This window comes from Planococcus citri, chromosome 5 (genome assembly GCF_950023065.1).
Source record: "Planococcus citri chromosome 5, ihPlaCitr1.1, whole genome shotgun sequence".
Classification (NCBI taxonomy): domain Eukaryota; kingdom Metazoa; phylum Arthropoda; class Insecta; order Hemiptera; family Pseudococcidae; genus Planococcus; species Planococcus citri.
This window is the reverse complement of record NC_088681.1, coordinates 11,451,124-11,465,976: the sequence shown is the minus strand read 5'-3', so window position 1 is coordinate 11,465,976 and position 14,853 is coordinate 11,451,124. Positions and strand designations below refer to the sequence as shown.

At 32.1% G+C, this 14,853-nt stretch overlaps 5 protein-coding genes across 6 annotated transcripts; 2 read left to right on the top strand and 3 right to left on the bottom strand.

Moving 5' to 3' along the window:
• Positions 1-26: 26 nt before the first annotated feature.
• Cisd2 (CDGSH iron sulfur domain 2) lies at positions 27-959 on the bottom strand. Its single transcript, XM_065368408.1, has 3 exons — positions 732-959; positions 562-647; positions 27-485 (listed from the first exon to the last, which is right to left on the bottom strand). Exons 1-3 carry the CDS (start codon positions 826-828, stop codon positions 288-290), a joined length of 381 nt encoding a protein of 126 aa, XP_065224480.1. The 5' UTR covers positions 829-959; the 3' UTR covers positions 27-287.
• Positions 960-1,409: 450 nt separating this feature from the next.
• On the bottom strand, positions 1,410-2,435 carry ND-B16.6 (NADH dehydrogenase (ubiquinone) B16.6 subunit). Its single transcript, XM_065368407.1, has 3 exons — positions 2,158-2,435; positions 1,917-2,067; positions 1,410-1,845 (listed from the first exon to the last, which is right to left on the bottom strand). Exons 1-3 carry the CDS (start codon positions 2,252-2,254, stop codon positions 1,638-1,640), a joined length of 456 nt encoding a protein of 151 aa, XP_065224479.1. The 5' UTR covers positions 2,255-2,435; the 3' UTR covers positions 1,410-1,637.
• Positions 2,436-2,575: 140 nt separating this feature from the next.
• PIG-F (phosphatidylinositol glycan anchor biosynthesis class F) lies at positions 2,576-3,745 on the top strand. The gene is made up of 2 exons (XM_065368404.1): positions 2,576-2,797; positions 2,870-3,745. Exons 1-2 carry the CDS (start codon positions 2,668-2,670, stop codon positions 3,628-3,630), a joined length of 891 nt encoding a protein of 296 aa, XP_065224476.1. The 5' UTR covers positions 2,576-2,667; the 3' UTR covers positions 3,631-3,745.
• A 3,403-nt stretch (positions 3,746-7,148) lies between these two features.
• LOC135847250 (uncharacterized) lies at positions 7,149-9,868 on the top strand. Of its 2 annotated transcripts, none has more exons than XM_065366703.1 (3): positions 7,149-7,362; positions 7,532-7,635; positions 7,709-9,868. In XM_065366703.1, exon 3 carries the CDS (start codon positions 7,766-7,768, stop codon positions 9,677-9,679), a length of 1,914 nt encoding a protein of 637 aa, XP_065222775.1. In that variant the 5' UTR covers positions 7,149-7,362; positions 7,532-7,635; positions 7,709-7,765; the 3' UTR covers positions 9,680-9,868. The 2 variants fall into 2 exon arrangements, with proteins under 2 accessions (XP_065222775.1, XP_065222774.1); XM_065366702.1 differs by having other exon boundaries at positions 7,446-7,635.
• A 2,794-nt stretch (positions 9,869-12,662) lies between these two features.
• Positions 12,663-14,853, bottom strand: Fdh (alcohol dehydrogenase class-3 Fdh). The gene is made up of 9 exons (XM_065366005.1): positions 14,673-14,853; positions 14,329-14,572; positions 14,140-14,237; positions 13,904-14,026; positions 13,608-13,824; positions 13,388-13,518; positions 13,166-13,301; positions 12,943-13,081; positions 12,663-12,864 (listed from the first exon to the last, which is right to left on the bottom strand). The coding sequence occupies exons 1-9, from the start codon at positions 14,688-14,690 to the stop codon at positions 12,840-12,842; spliced, it is 1,131 nt and encodes a 376-aa protein (XP_065222077.1). The 5' UTR covers positions 14,691-14,853; the 3' UTR covers positions 12,663-12,839.

Sequence of the window (14,853 nt, the reverse complement as noted above, 5' to 3'; positions counted from 1 at the left end):
CACAGCAATAATGAAACTTACTCGGAAACCGAATCTATAGCAATATAATTTTTCACGAACGTAAAATTACAACACCATCTTACACACAAGTAAACAGCAATAATTATTAGATTATAAAGCTCGTGTTCAAACAACAACACTTAAGCTATTACGAATATACGATACCAAATTAGAAAAAAAAATTATTCAACGTGAACGTTTACGTAGGTAACATTTTGTTTGAACTTATTAGTATAACCTGAAATAGTATTCTAATCGTTCGCTAGGCAGAGTACATCGGAACGTATTTATTTAGCTTTCTTCTTAATTAACAATGGTCCAACGTTATCGCAAGCTGCGATATTATAACCGTTGTGAGCACCGTCGCAATACGGGAATTTACTCGATCTCCAGCATCGGCAGAAAGCAGTGCTGTCGCCCAAGTCTTCGATATCGAACGCATCTACAACCTTAGGAGATTCTTTTTTCGTTTTAGGGTTTACAGGCTGTAACGTATGACATGAAAAATTAATCATTTTATTAACGAATCCCACCGGTATAGAGAAATGTATTTCAACTTACACTGCGAGGATTGATATATCTGTAGGTAACGTACGAAACACCACCGACAGCTGAGAAAAATGGAATGAGTTTCAGCCATCCGCGTACTGCAAACAATGGAGTCGACTTTAGAGATAAGAATTAGGTCATTTAAATACATACGTAATAGGCTAATTATTGAAGAAACTTACCTCCGATAGTGAACCATCCTAGAACGGTGTTAGGTAACGGTAGAGTGGATAAGTAGTTGGCCAAATGTACTTTTACAACGTTAGATACAGGTTCCATGATGGACGATTGGAATATTTCGATATTCAGATTATAATATTAATAAATTAACACAATTATTAAGGCAAGAAAAACAATGTCTAATTTCTCATTTGAACATCACAGTCGGGGTAAAGATAAGACCGTTATCAATGTTGATTTGGCGTATGGTTTTTGGCCAGGTGATTGGGAACGTTTGAGATTTCAGGTTCGGAATTTATCCGCTCGAAGTGCTTCGATCATTCTAACCTGAACCTGAAGTCCTGAACCTCTTTCATTTTGAATATTTTGAAGTTTGAACTTTGAAAAAGCAAGAAAAAAATGTAATTTAATTGAATCAAGTCAGAATCAGACCTTTCGATTCAACACCTCAACGATGAACTTTGAAACATTGAACCTTGCAAGTGATGACTACTTGAATCTCAAAGTCAAAGATAGTTTTAATTAAATAGGTGGAAAATCTAAATCCATTCGATAATTTCACGTAGAAAGAAACCAATCTATCGTATTCTAAATTTCCAATATAATATTCCATTTGCAACTCCAACTCAACATAAATGAATTAAAATCAACGATGAGTCCAACAAAAAAAAAACAACTCGAACATTTTCACGAACTCCGGTATAATAATTAAATATCATACAGTTGCATATTAGAATCAATGTAACTCAGAAAAATGTACAGAAATTACGAGTGGAAACTATCCTCATAGGCATGCGATTCAAGACAGGAAATAAAACATAATTCTTATACGATTTTTAAAAAATACAGCTAAACGATTACAAGTTTTGACTACCGCAAATAATAACAAAACAACAAATTGCCACAACTCAACGAGTGTGTCTGAAACCGAAATAATCGAACAAGTATCTCAATCTAGTATGAGTGTAATATTCCGTCACCGAAGGGCGAATGTATTCGTCCTCCGGGATAGTTTTATAAACTGGTTCGCTGTAGAGTTTGCCAACTTCCCATCCGGGTACGTTCTTCATGAGTTCAGCTTCATCTTCGCGGTTTTTGCGTAGCTGTCTCAAATACCTACGAAAAATTAACGATACAGTTACACAATAGATCAATTTGTGCGGAAATACAGATTCATGTCGACTCACTCTCGATCCGCTTCAGCTTCTAACATAGGTGTCAAGGCAATAAAACCGCTACGATGTTCGATTTCATTTTTTGCGTGCATTGTGCAGTCGTATTTATACGTGAAGTAGAAGATGAGCGTACCTAAGCTGTGTAAACCGAGCACCCTCCAACCTGAAAACATTCAACATCAACATTAAGAATCAATGAATCTATCTATCTATCTAAATCAAATTGAGGTATAGAGTATTGGGAAATAGTTACCAGTGAAAAATCGTTTGGGAAATGTACGTTCGAAGCTTAAAGGGCGATAGCCTCCTTCCGGTGGCATATCTTGCTTGTACGACGTATGAGTCGCCATGGCTGGATCAAAGACTCAAAGTGTGTGTAGCAAAAAGTGGTGCTGTAAGAGTTGATCACATTCACTACATAATTACTACAAGATTTATTTAAATAATTAATCACTGCTTTTTTAAATAAAGAAAAAAGTTCAAGTAGTAAAATTATCTGCAAAAGCAATGTCAAAAGCACAGATTGTTTTGAGTGGAGGGGGAAAATAAACATTCAACTTTGATAAGAAAACAGGGCGCGTATTCAGAAACTCTCACTACAAAATTCATGTTTTACAGTTTTTTCATTATTTTTCGATAGAATTGAGGCGAAAATTGTTCAGAAACGTTGACTCTCTCAACTTGATTCCAAAATTGGTATAATATCATCGATTTGAAGTCATTTCGCAAATTTCACTTTTCATTACATGAGAGAGAATGTTTGATGCGTCCAGGTTCAGCTTTCCGGATAAACATTGATAAGAATTTTGTTCGCAGCAGAAATCAGAATCCTGAATCCTTCGGAATCAGAGCTTCAGAAATCAGAATCAGAATTTCAGAATTCATTCATAAAAGTAAGTCAATCAATTAAGAAATGATTACATTTCAATCTCAACTCTAAAACATTCCCATATTCATTTCCACAGAAGTCATGATCATGCCTCGAAAACGACCATTCAATTCGCAAGAACTCAAATCCACGTCCGCCAAAGACTGCCATTTAAACGTATCATCAACCGACGACACCAACTGGGCCGGATTACAGCCAAAAACCACCGAAACCATAATAATTCGTCGTAACATCACTCGCATCCTCATGTCTCACTCCGTCGCTGTAATTTACGGTGCCCTGATGACATACACCATTCTAACTCACGATCACACATTCAACATCGGCAGCATCTACTTCCTACCAGTATTGGGTATACATACAGTATTCGAGTACTTTAAAAGTTTCTTCGTCTTGAAACGCACAAACTCTAGTCTTAAAAATATCGATCAATATGTTCTACACTTCGTATCAACTCACGCTTTAGGCGTAGCCATTTGTTACATTCTAGCGGTACTTTTCGGCGCAGATTTCTTCGATAATATCGAAGGTACTTTTGTATTCAGCTGTATTATGACCACCTTCGTCGTAGTACCATTATTTTTCGAAACCGGTGCGAATTGCTTACTGTTGCTGTTTTCGCAACAAGAAACCAATAAATTCACAGAGAAGATTACCCTGAATGTATCCTATTGCGTTATTGCCGGAGCTTGGGTGGGTGCTTTTGTTATTCCGTTGGATTGGGATAGACCTTGGCAAATTTGGCCTACTCCTTGCATCATCGGAGCTCTGTTCGGTTACATTGCCGGTGAATTGATTTCGTGTGCGAGAATTTTACTAGTTGGATTGAATAATTGATTGATAAGTTCTGGTATTGTTCGCTATTTCGTTGTCACTGTGATATTCTTTAATTGTGAGGCTAATTTGTTATATTATTTTCCTAATAAATTGTTCCATCCGAGAGTTAATTTAACGACGAGTGTTTATATTTCGTACGGGTTGAGGGAGGACTGCAGGGTTCGTTGCCCTTTTATAATTTCGCGATTTGCATTGCATCAATATATTGTATATGAGGAATCTTGATATTCCAAACTTTCACTTTGAAGCTTACTCTGGGATATCACAACAACAGTGACGAGCTTGCTCTTATTTTCCCAACTCAAGAAACATGAATACTAATGAGATTGAGAACATTGAAGTTCCAATATCACAATTTCAAAAAATTATGGACTTACCCGCCTTCTTCTGTAGACCCTTAATTTGATTTTTCCATCCATTCAGTGCGTACCAGGTATACTGTGTATAGTTGTTGAAGAGGTAGAAATTTCTCACTGAAAAAAAAAAAACAAAAAAATAATAATTACAGCAAATCACTTTTTTTAATTGGTTAAAATGACAAAGTATTTAAAAATTCAATTCCTGATACATAATTCTATGTCTTCAATCATGATAGACTTTTCTCGTATGGAATATAATATCACTTTTCACTTTACTTTTCAAACTGATTATTTTCAAAACCTTTCGCATTTCAAGAACGGGTTAAAATCAAGTAAAAAAAAATGTCAAAAATGGATTAAAATCACTGAAAATTGCCCAAAACTAATGAGATTTTAGTAAAATTTTCCCAAAAATGAAAGAAAAAATGTTTAAAACCCATTAAAAATAAAAATCATCTAATAACATGCTCAAAACAAAAATTAATATACCTAATTTAAAATTAAGTTACCAAAAACTACTTAGGCATATTTTGTTGAATCTTTTCCAAAATTCACAAAAAAAAGTGTGAAAAACGCATTAAAATGATTTTATAAAAAAATAATCTAAAAAAAAGCATTGAGATGAATTTTTTGATAAAAGTGTCCAAATGCATAAAAAAAAGTGCTAAAAATTCTGCCATTTTTTTAGTAGGTATTTTAATTTTTTTAAAGGTATCAAATTTTTACAACTTTTTCATGTACTAGTAAGTTTGTATTTTTAAAAAATTTAAACCTGAATATTCTTATTTTTTATTGATTTATTTCTGACAGATTTTTCAAAATTGCCTTTTTTGCCAATAATTCACGATAAAGTGCTGCATTCTGATTAAATTATTACCAAAAAAACTTGCTGTTTGTTAAAAATTTACAAAAATGTCAAAAACTCTGGTTTTTTAACAAAATTGCTAAAAAAAAATACGCCAAAAATTACCAAAGCATGTAGGTATGTTTCGTTCATCGAAAAAGATCGCAAAAAATCTCGCTTTCTCCATAAAAACTGCGATAAAATGTAATTTTTTCAACTTACAGAAAAGTCCTAATCATCAAAAATTCTCATTCATTCAAAAGTTTTTTAAAAAACTTACTTTTTAGAAAAATGGCTGACAAACTGTTGTTTTTCAAAAAATTTCGAAAAATCTCATTCTTTCCAAAAAATTGCAAAAAAGTGTCACTTTTGTCATTTTTTTGTCAATAGTTAATAAAAAGTTTTGCTTTTTACCAAAATCGTCAAAAAATTCAACTTTCTAAAAACATGGCTAAATTTTTTTTTTTTTTTTAATTCCAATAAATTTTAATTTTTTTGCAAAATTGTCCAAAAGTCCAGATTTTTGAATAAAAATTGGGAAAAGTGTCATTTTTGTCACTTCTTTGGCAATATAATTGCCAAATAGTCTTGCTTTTTGTCAAAATCGTCGAAAAATCTCCATTTTTTTAAAAGTTCTCACAGATTTTTACTTGAGCAATTTATTGCAAAAAATTCCAAAAAGTCTCACTTTTTTCCAAAAATTGTTCAAAATTCTAGCTTTTTTTGGAAAAAGTTGTCAAAAATTGTCGATGTTTCATAAATGAAAAAAATTACTTACTCGATTTTCAAGATCTTGAAAAAATTTTCCATAAATTCTTAAAAATATACCAGACTTTTGGAAACATTGAAAAAAATCAACGATTCTTGACATTTTTACATTTTTACATCATTTTATCAGCTCTACCAACTGTTTTAAGAACTTGAGAATTGATAGAATTTTTTGCTTTTCAGAAAAGTAGCTTAATTTTTTTTTTGCGAAAAAAACAAAAAATCTCATTTGTTTCCAAAAATTGTTTTTTTTTGTCAAAAATTGCAAAAATTCTCACTTTTTTTCTAAAATTTACAAAAATTTCGCTTTTTTAAGGATTGAAAAATAATTTCTGCTTTTCAGCAAAATAACTAAAAATATTTGTATATATTTTCAGCAAAAAAATCTATTTTTTCCTCAAAAATTAAGTATCTAAAATCTCGCTCTGATCAATTTATACCATTTTTGGAACGATCTGAAGGCTCCAGCAAAATTTTACTTTTCTCCAGCAATTTTAAATCGCTCCAGAATACGTTGTAATCATTTTCGGCAACTGAAAATTTAATCCCATCATATAAGTTTGTTATTCCAAATCGATCAGCGTCGATGACTCGAAAATTTGAGGCGACTGACGAGAGTTGAAAAGTAATTTTCTGAAGATGTTAAAAATCAAATTTTTCAAAAAATTCAATCATCAATTTTTACACTAAATTAGTCAAAACTTCACCTACACTTCAAAGTTAACCCCCCCCCCCTCCCTCCCCTGATTAATTTATACCATTTTTGGAACGATCTGGAGCCTCCAGCAAAATTTTACTTTTCTCCAGCAATTTCAAATCGCTCCAGAAGACGTTGTAATCATTTTCGGAAGCTGGAAATTTAATCCCATCATATATTTGGCATTCTAAATTGATCAGCGTCAGTGAATCGAAAATCCGAGTTGACGAGTTGAAAAGTGTATTTTTTTACAAGTTGAAAATTTTCAAATTTTCACCAAAAATTCCAAAATCGTCAAATTTTGCAATAAATTGATCAAAACTTCACCTATCCCTAAAAGTCGACTCCCTGAATCGATTGCTATCATTTTTGGCCCAATATGGAGCCTCCAGTAAAAGTTGACATTTCCCCCAGAAATTTCAAATCGCTCCAGAAGACGTTGTAATCATTTTCGGAAGCTGAAAATTCAATCCTTTTCAACCTCGTTTTTTTTTTACCAAAAATGGAAAAAATTCTCAATTTGTTGCCAAAAAGTCTTGCTTTTTTGGCACAAATTTGCAGAATAGTCTAACTAAAAATTAAAACCAATCGAAAAATGCTGTAATTTTTTGTTGTTGCCATTTTTGGTTACTTTTTCAAGCTTTTTCTCTAAAATTACTTGAAAAAAATATATAGAGAGTACAAGCCCTGTTCATTCCTGATGACAAATTAATCGAGAATATTTACAACTTTTTATAAGAAATTTTCAACTTGGAATATTAATATTCCAATTACAGCCTTAGATTGTAATGAAATTGATTTTTTTTTGCTCATTTAAATCCTCTTATGAAGTGTCCAATCATCTCGATTAATTACTCGTGTTCGTGAGGCTTATTTCTTGCATCTCGTACTACATAATCATTTCAAGAGAAATTTAATCAAACATCTATTAAATGAATATTGCTCTAATTGAAATTGTTGAAAAATTACTTTCAAATCGGTTGATTTCATTTCGGCAGATTTAAGTGTTATTGAACAGTACCTACCTAATGCTTTTTAAAAGAGCTGTTTCATTCGCATGATCAGTAAGTGTAATCATTGAATATATTTTTGAATTTAAATGAGATGAAATAACACTCAATATTTTTTTTTTTTTTTTTTTTTTTAGTATAAGTTACGAAATCTTCGAAAAACATTTCAGTAGAGTTCATTTTTGGCAAGTGTGATTCGTTTGATTCAATTTTTTCATCGCAGAATTTCGTCCAGTTTCTCAATGAAGACTCACAACATGTCAACTGTCCATCTTCATTGCACAGAATAATCATCAGAATGTAATCAGACATCTAATCAATTAAAAAGTAAAAGTATTCGAGCATTTTTAAACACTTTAATTCGTTTTTCAACAATTAAATTCTCGTTGAAAAATTTCAGACAGTTCAAGAACCTCGAAGCTCTTTCATCGTGACCCATCCTACCCATTTTTTCATCATGATTACGATTCCCTTCATGTTTATCACGATGCTCATCGCGCATTTGGATCACATCAACGCTTACGACGAACTGAAACTACATTCTTCAATATTCGTAGACAAAACGAGATTTCTGGAGCAATTCTTCTCACCAACCAAAAGCCACCGGTGTATTTTCCTAACTTCTCCTTCTGGTTTTGGTAAGAGCACCATCGTATCAATGATCGATCTGTTCAGTGGAGTAGAACACGATGAAAGTAACAAACTCACATCAGCGTTCAACACCGAAGCTTTCAAAACATTCAACAACACTTACATCGTCACCTCGAATACCAATCTAATGGCAGAACATTTCGTTAAATATATGATCGTTAAGCTCAAAGTCGAGTTTCGGCCAGAAAGCTCACCCATCCGGAATTCGGTTCACGATGCTTTACAAAAAATACTAACCACATCGATCGAACGATACGAACATCTTCTGCAAACCATTAATACAAACGACAAAGACAGAGAATTCTTCGAACAATTATCCCAGAATAGAATACCCATCTCCGAGTTACCTTTCATACTTCGTGATTTGATAAAAATACTGAACAAATACTTCCATCATCGAGTAATCTTACTAATCGACGATTACGATACACCAGCGTACGGAATCACTCACCGAACTTCGAACCCTGAAATCGAATCATTCTACAAAATATTCAACACGATGATCAACCACGGTGTAAAACTAGGCTCTAAATACGTACACAAAGCTCTAATCACGAGCACCAACAGCCTACCATTTTACTGGAGCGGAGATACCGGACGAGAACTCGATGATTTCCACCATTACGAATTCCTAAAGGAACACATCTTCACCGAATTCATCGGATTCGACGAAACCGAGATTCAATCCATCGCTGAAAATCATCAACTATCACTCGATCAAAAACACCAATTGGCGAAACTCTGCAACGGATATCAAACTTATTATGAAAAAAGTACCCAAATCTATAAGCCAAAATGCGTCGAGAATTACATCCACACTAAACTATCGGTTAAACCTAGCAACGATCTGGACGATATTGATTTCAGATCGATATTCAGAGACATGGAATTCCTCAAAGTGTACTTGAAAGATTGCGACTTCGAAATCCAACTCTTACTCCTCAGTTACAACAAGACAATCAGTCGTTCACCTTGGAGTACCTTTAGTCCTGCAGGAATTTCATTAAACCAATTCAAACAGTTGCAAGACGAACTCCAGCAGTCGAATTCGAATAAATCCGCGACCATTATTAATAAATTAATGTGGACTTATTTAGAAGATTACGGTTTCGTTACTCCTTCCCCTATCAAATCCGAACTCTATTACAAAGCTCCCAATCTAGAGGTTCTTCAAGCCTTCAGAGAATTCGTACTCAGATATCACGACGATTCCAAGTTACCTTTAAACGAAATTGCTCGAAGTTTACAAGCACTCGGTACAAGTCATAATAATCCAGGCAGCGAAAAACTCGATGAAGCTGTTCGAGATTTAGAAAAGCTGTTGACCGAATGCCACCGAAATGTGAGCCGTTTTCATCATACCAAAGTTCAACGCGAGTTGATACTCGAAGCTATCATATTCGCTTCGTCTTTACGAACATCTTGGCGATATTATTCCAAGACTGAGGTGAATTACGAACCGCTGGGTATTTGCGATATGTATTTTTACAGTAAAAATGAAAATGTCGCCGCTATAGTCGATATCGAGTATGGTCGCTTAGTAGGAAATCCTGTTTTGCCGAATATGGTCAAAACTGAGTTTCCTCATAGGAACTGCACTTTCTTAACCGTTCTCTCACTTAGTGTGACTGCGAAGCAGCAAGTGACGATAAGGCATGTTTTAGAAGAAAGGCATTCGACCGAGGATCACGACCAGGAACGGCCGTTGATGGAGAAATAAGCACGTCGTTGAGAAGTGGATCAGTATTTTACGATGTTATGGCGAGAAGAACCAACCTATTATCTAAATAAATGTGATACGATAACAAAATGAAGAATATTTACAGATGATTACAAAACATAGACCTCGTACTTGGTTTTTCTCTAGAAAAAAAAGTAAAACTTTAGTCACCGAAAAATGCTTGAAAAAGTAACCAAAAAAGTGACAAAATGTGAGCAAAAAATTTTAGAAAAAAATCACCAAATTGTTTTTTGTCTAGTGCTGACAAAAAAGTGCAACTTTTGGACAATTATTGGAAAAAAGTGAAACTTTTTGGAGTTTTTTTTTTAGAATCTTGCTAAAATACAAGAATTTTTGTCAACTATTGAATAACGAGAATTTATAACAATTTTTAGTAATTAGCAAAACTTATGAAGCAGGTTTTTTTGTCAATGTTCGCACAAAGTATATTTTTTGTAAAAAAAAAAAATATACTTTTTCAGCAAGTTTTTCTAAAAAGCGAAAATTTTTATCAAAAAGCAAGACTTACAATTACCTATAGCAAGAAAATGAGAACGAAACGTGATTTTTTTCAAAAAAGACTTAAAGTATGCATATTTTGGCCAAAAAAACGAACATTTTTAGTAAAAAATCAAGTCTTTTCCATTTTGCTTGAAAGCAAGAATTTCTGTTGACAAAGAACAAAAATTTAAATAAAAGTCACTTATTGGAATTGAAAAAATAAAAATAGAGATCAAATTTTTATCAATTTTTGAAAAAGCAGCAAAAAAAATACATTATATTTTCTCGTAAATCTTTTCACCAAAGAACAACAAGTTAATTTTGGTAAAAAAAAAACAAGATTTTTTCAACTTTGCTAAAAAGCGAGAATTTCTGTTAATTTTTGACAAAAAGCAAAACATTGAGAATTTTAGCAAAAAACTGGACTTTTTGGCAATTATTTTCAAAAAAATAATGCTTTATCAAAATTTTATCAAAAAACACAAATTTTTAAAAAATTTTTAAAACAGGTTAATTTTTGTAAAAAAACAGCACTTTTTGAAATTTTTTCTCAAAAAAAATGACAAATTTTTATCAATTTATGAATGCAAGAAATCAAGAATTTTCGATCAAAAAGTAAGACTTTTTGTACCCACTTACACCAGAAAAACGATATTTTTTCGTAATTTTTTTATAGAGGAAGATTTGCAATTTTTTTTGGCAAAAAACAAGAATTTTGGGTGTTTTTTGTGAAAAAGATAAGCCTTTTCAATTTTGCTAAGGCACATAAAAGCGAGACTTGAGTAAGTAAGTACAATAATTTTTGAAAAAATGCTGAAGCTTTTTGAAATTTTTGAAATTGTTTTCAAAAAAACGACAAATTTTTGTAACCTTTTAAAACAGCAAAATTTTTGTCAAAAAACACAACTATTGAATTGTTTTTAAAAAAATTACAAATTTTTGTTTATTCAAAAAGATTACTAATTCTTGTTTCTTCAAAAAAATTACAAATTTTTGTTTTTTCAAAAAAATTACAAATTTTTGTTTTTTCAAAAAAATTACAAATTTTTGTTTTTTCAAAAAAATTACAAATTTTTGTTTTTTCAAAAAAATTACAAATTTTTGTTTTTTCAAAAAAATTACAAATTTTTGTTTTTTCAAAAAAATTACAAATTTTTGTTTTTTCAAAAAATTACAAATTTTTGTTTTTTCAAAAAAATTACAAATTTTTGTTAATTAATGAAAATGTAAGAATTTTAGATAAAAAAATAAAACTTCGGTACTTACAGCAAAAAAACAATATTTTTTGTAATTTTTTTTATAACAGGGAAGTCTGCAATGTTTTGACAAGGAAAAGCAAGAATTTCAGGTGTTTTATCATTAAAAGGGTAAGTACTTTAATTTTGCTAAAAAGCAAGAATTTTTGTCAATTTTTGGCAAAAAAAATTTGCTTAATTTTAGCCAAAAGCTTTACTTTATTATTATGAACTGATACTTTATTTTTCGCAATTTTTATCTATTCTTGAGACTTTTTTCTTCATTTTTTGGCAAATAAACGAGGCTTCAGGAAACATTTTTGAAAAAAAGTGAAACTTTTTGGAATTTTGGGTATTTTTTAACGACAAATTTTCAATCATAACATATTTAAAAAACGAAATTTTTTTGTCAAAAAGCAAGTTTTTTACAGTTTTAATAAAAAATAATAAAATGGGACTCCTTTTGGCAAATTCATGTACTGACAAAAAAAGTACTTTATCGCATAAAAGGAGGGGACATTTTGCAATTTTCTGGCCAAAAACGAGAATTTCTGGTAATCTTAGGTGAAAAATCAACTCTTTTAAATTTTATTAAAATGCAAGGATTTCGTCAATTTTTATCAACAAGCAAGACTATGACAATTTTAGCACAAAGCAAGACTATTTTTGGTTTTTATTGAGAGAAAAAATGTTTTTCCACAATTTTTGCCAAAAAAGTATACTTTTTGTAAATTTTTGACAAATAATCTTTGAAGTCATTTTTTGAAAAAAAAAAAAAAAACTGAAACATTATTTAAAATTAATGTTGCTAGAAAGCGAGATCTTTTTTCAATTTTTGGCAAAAAGCGAGCCTTTGTTAATTTTAAGGTGGAATTTTTTTTCAAAAAATATTTTTTTCAAATTGTTGACTAGAATTGAAACTTTTACCAATAAATTTTTTTCCAAAACATTAAACTCTTGAAAATTTGTAAGAAGAAAAAGAAAAGGAAATGTAACCAAGCACGAGCTACGAAAACAATAATCAGATCATTAAATCTGTTTGTTCTTTAATCAATTTAACTACTCTGATTTACAGTATTATATTGTACTTCAAAGTTAACGCATTCATTTCTAAGTACCTCTACCTATCTTTATTCTTTTTCATGTAATAAACTCTCATTCAGTTGTTACGATTTGATTCAACTCGCACATGGTTAATTTTAAACGAGCAATTAATTCGCTCTAAGACGATTAAAAATATACCTGGATTATTTCGATAAAAATTTATATTATGCATTTCAAAATAAAAACGATTTGATATGATTTTCACGATAGCGTGGACACGGAAAAGATAAAAACATCGATAAAATGATAAAATTTAAAACCGGAATGAAGAAATTCTGAAATTCACTCGATATAAATTCATTCTTCTCACTTCGAAGGGTTTAATAATTGATCACAGTTCGTATGCTGAAAAATAAACAGTCAAAATCATAAATCACCAATTCAAAATACACGTAACTAGCCCAATCAACATGATAAAATTACCATTCTCCTCCATGAAGAAGTTCAAATCCTTCGTTGATCTTCTCTAAAGGTAATTCAGCAGTAACGAAATCATCTAGTTTGATTTTATCACTCAGATATTCTTCGACTAGCTTCGGAACGCTATCTTTACTCTTCCAACCTGAAATTAATTTTTTACATACGTTTTAAAAAAATATAAAAAATTAAGATCGAAGGAACACGAACGATTTCCAAATGTAAATACCTCCAAATGCAGATCCTTTCCAAACACGACCGGTAACCAACTGAAAAGGTCTAGTGGATATTTCCTTACCAGCAGCAGCTACGCCGATAATGACGCTGGTTCCCCAACCTTTATGACAAGCTTCCAACGCTGCTCTCTGTAATCATCGCAACGATGAATAATAAACTATATGAGGATTTTAAGAGGTATGTTGTTTCAATTTTGGTCGAATTAAACTCTTACCATCGTTTCTACGTTTCCAATACATTCGAAAGTGTAATCTAATCCTCCATCGGTCATTTCTATCAATACATCTTGAATCGGTTTCTTGTAGTTCTTCGGATTGATGTAATCAGTGAAACCGAACTTACTTCCTAAAACAAAAATATCGAATAATTTAGCTCTATTCTTTCCATCGTTAGACTACAATATAAATATATCATCGTATCACAAATAAATTTACCTATTTCGAACTTCTTCTCATTAATATCAATACCGATGATCTGCTTAGCTCCGGCAGCTTTACATCCTAACGCAGTCGACAAACCTACAGCACCCAATCCAAACACAGCACATTTCGATCCGGCTTCTACTTTAGCTGTATTTAAAGCAGCTCCATAACCGGTCGAAACACCACAGCCTAAAAGACACGCTCGACTAAACGAAGCTTTAGGATTTATCTGCAAATACGAAACATACTCTTGAATTAAAAATCAGTCTTCTTCGGTTGATTGTAAGATGTAGGAATACGAATCTTACTTTACACAAAGATATCTCTGATACAACGGTGTACTCGCTGAATGTAGAACAGCCCATGAAATGAAATAATTCTTGACCTTTACACTTAAATCTAGTCGTTCCATCGGGCATAACACCGCGACCCTAAACACGTAATAAAATTGGTAATAAAATCAAAGCAAGTTGACCACACAACGAAATACTTCAAGATAATTTTAACGAGCTGTGTAGTTATAGCTTCACATATACATATGTACCTGGGTAACTCGGATTTTACTACAGAGATTGGTTTTCGACGAAGCACAAAATTTACAGTCGTTACATTGAGGAATGTATAACGGTATAACACGATCACCTGTGAACGATAATTTGAGTTAGAGACGATTTTACAAGATCGAATAATTTTAAAATACTCGAACGATGATCGAGTAAGAGTATTATTATACCTGCTTTGAACTCGGTAACAGATTCACCGACACTTTCGACTATTCCGGCGCCTTCGTGACCCAAAACACAAGGAAAAGCTCCTTCGCTATCAAATCCTCCCAACGTGTAAGCATCGGTATGGCAAATAGCTGTGGATTCGATCTTAATACGAACTTCTCCAGCTTTAGGAGGTGCAACTTCGATTTCTTCGATCGAAAGAGGTTCTTTAGGGTTCCACGCAACAGCTGCTCGACATTTTATCACCTGTGCAGTGTGCAAAACGTAAGTTTATATTCATCGATAAAAATAAACGCGGAAGTGTTCAATTAGATTAGAAAAATTATAGCAAAATGTAATGACTTACTTGACCGGAAGTTTCCATTTCTAACGCCTTCTTCACTTTACACAACCGATGAATTTGTAAGTAAAACGCAGGAAGATGGAGATTTGAGCAGAAAGGTTTGATGAATAGAAACGATTCCTTATAACCGTAGGTCCTTATCACACATATCACAACTCGAGTGAGAAGAATACCGACCGTTATC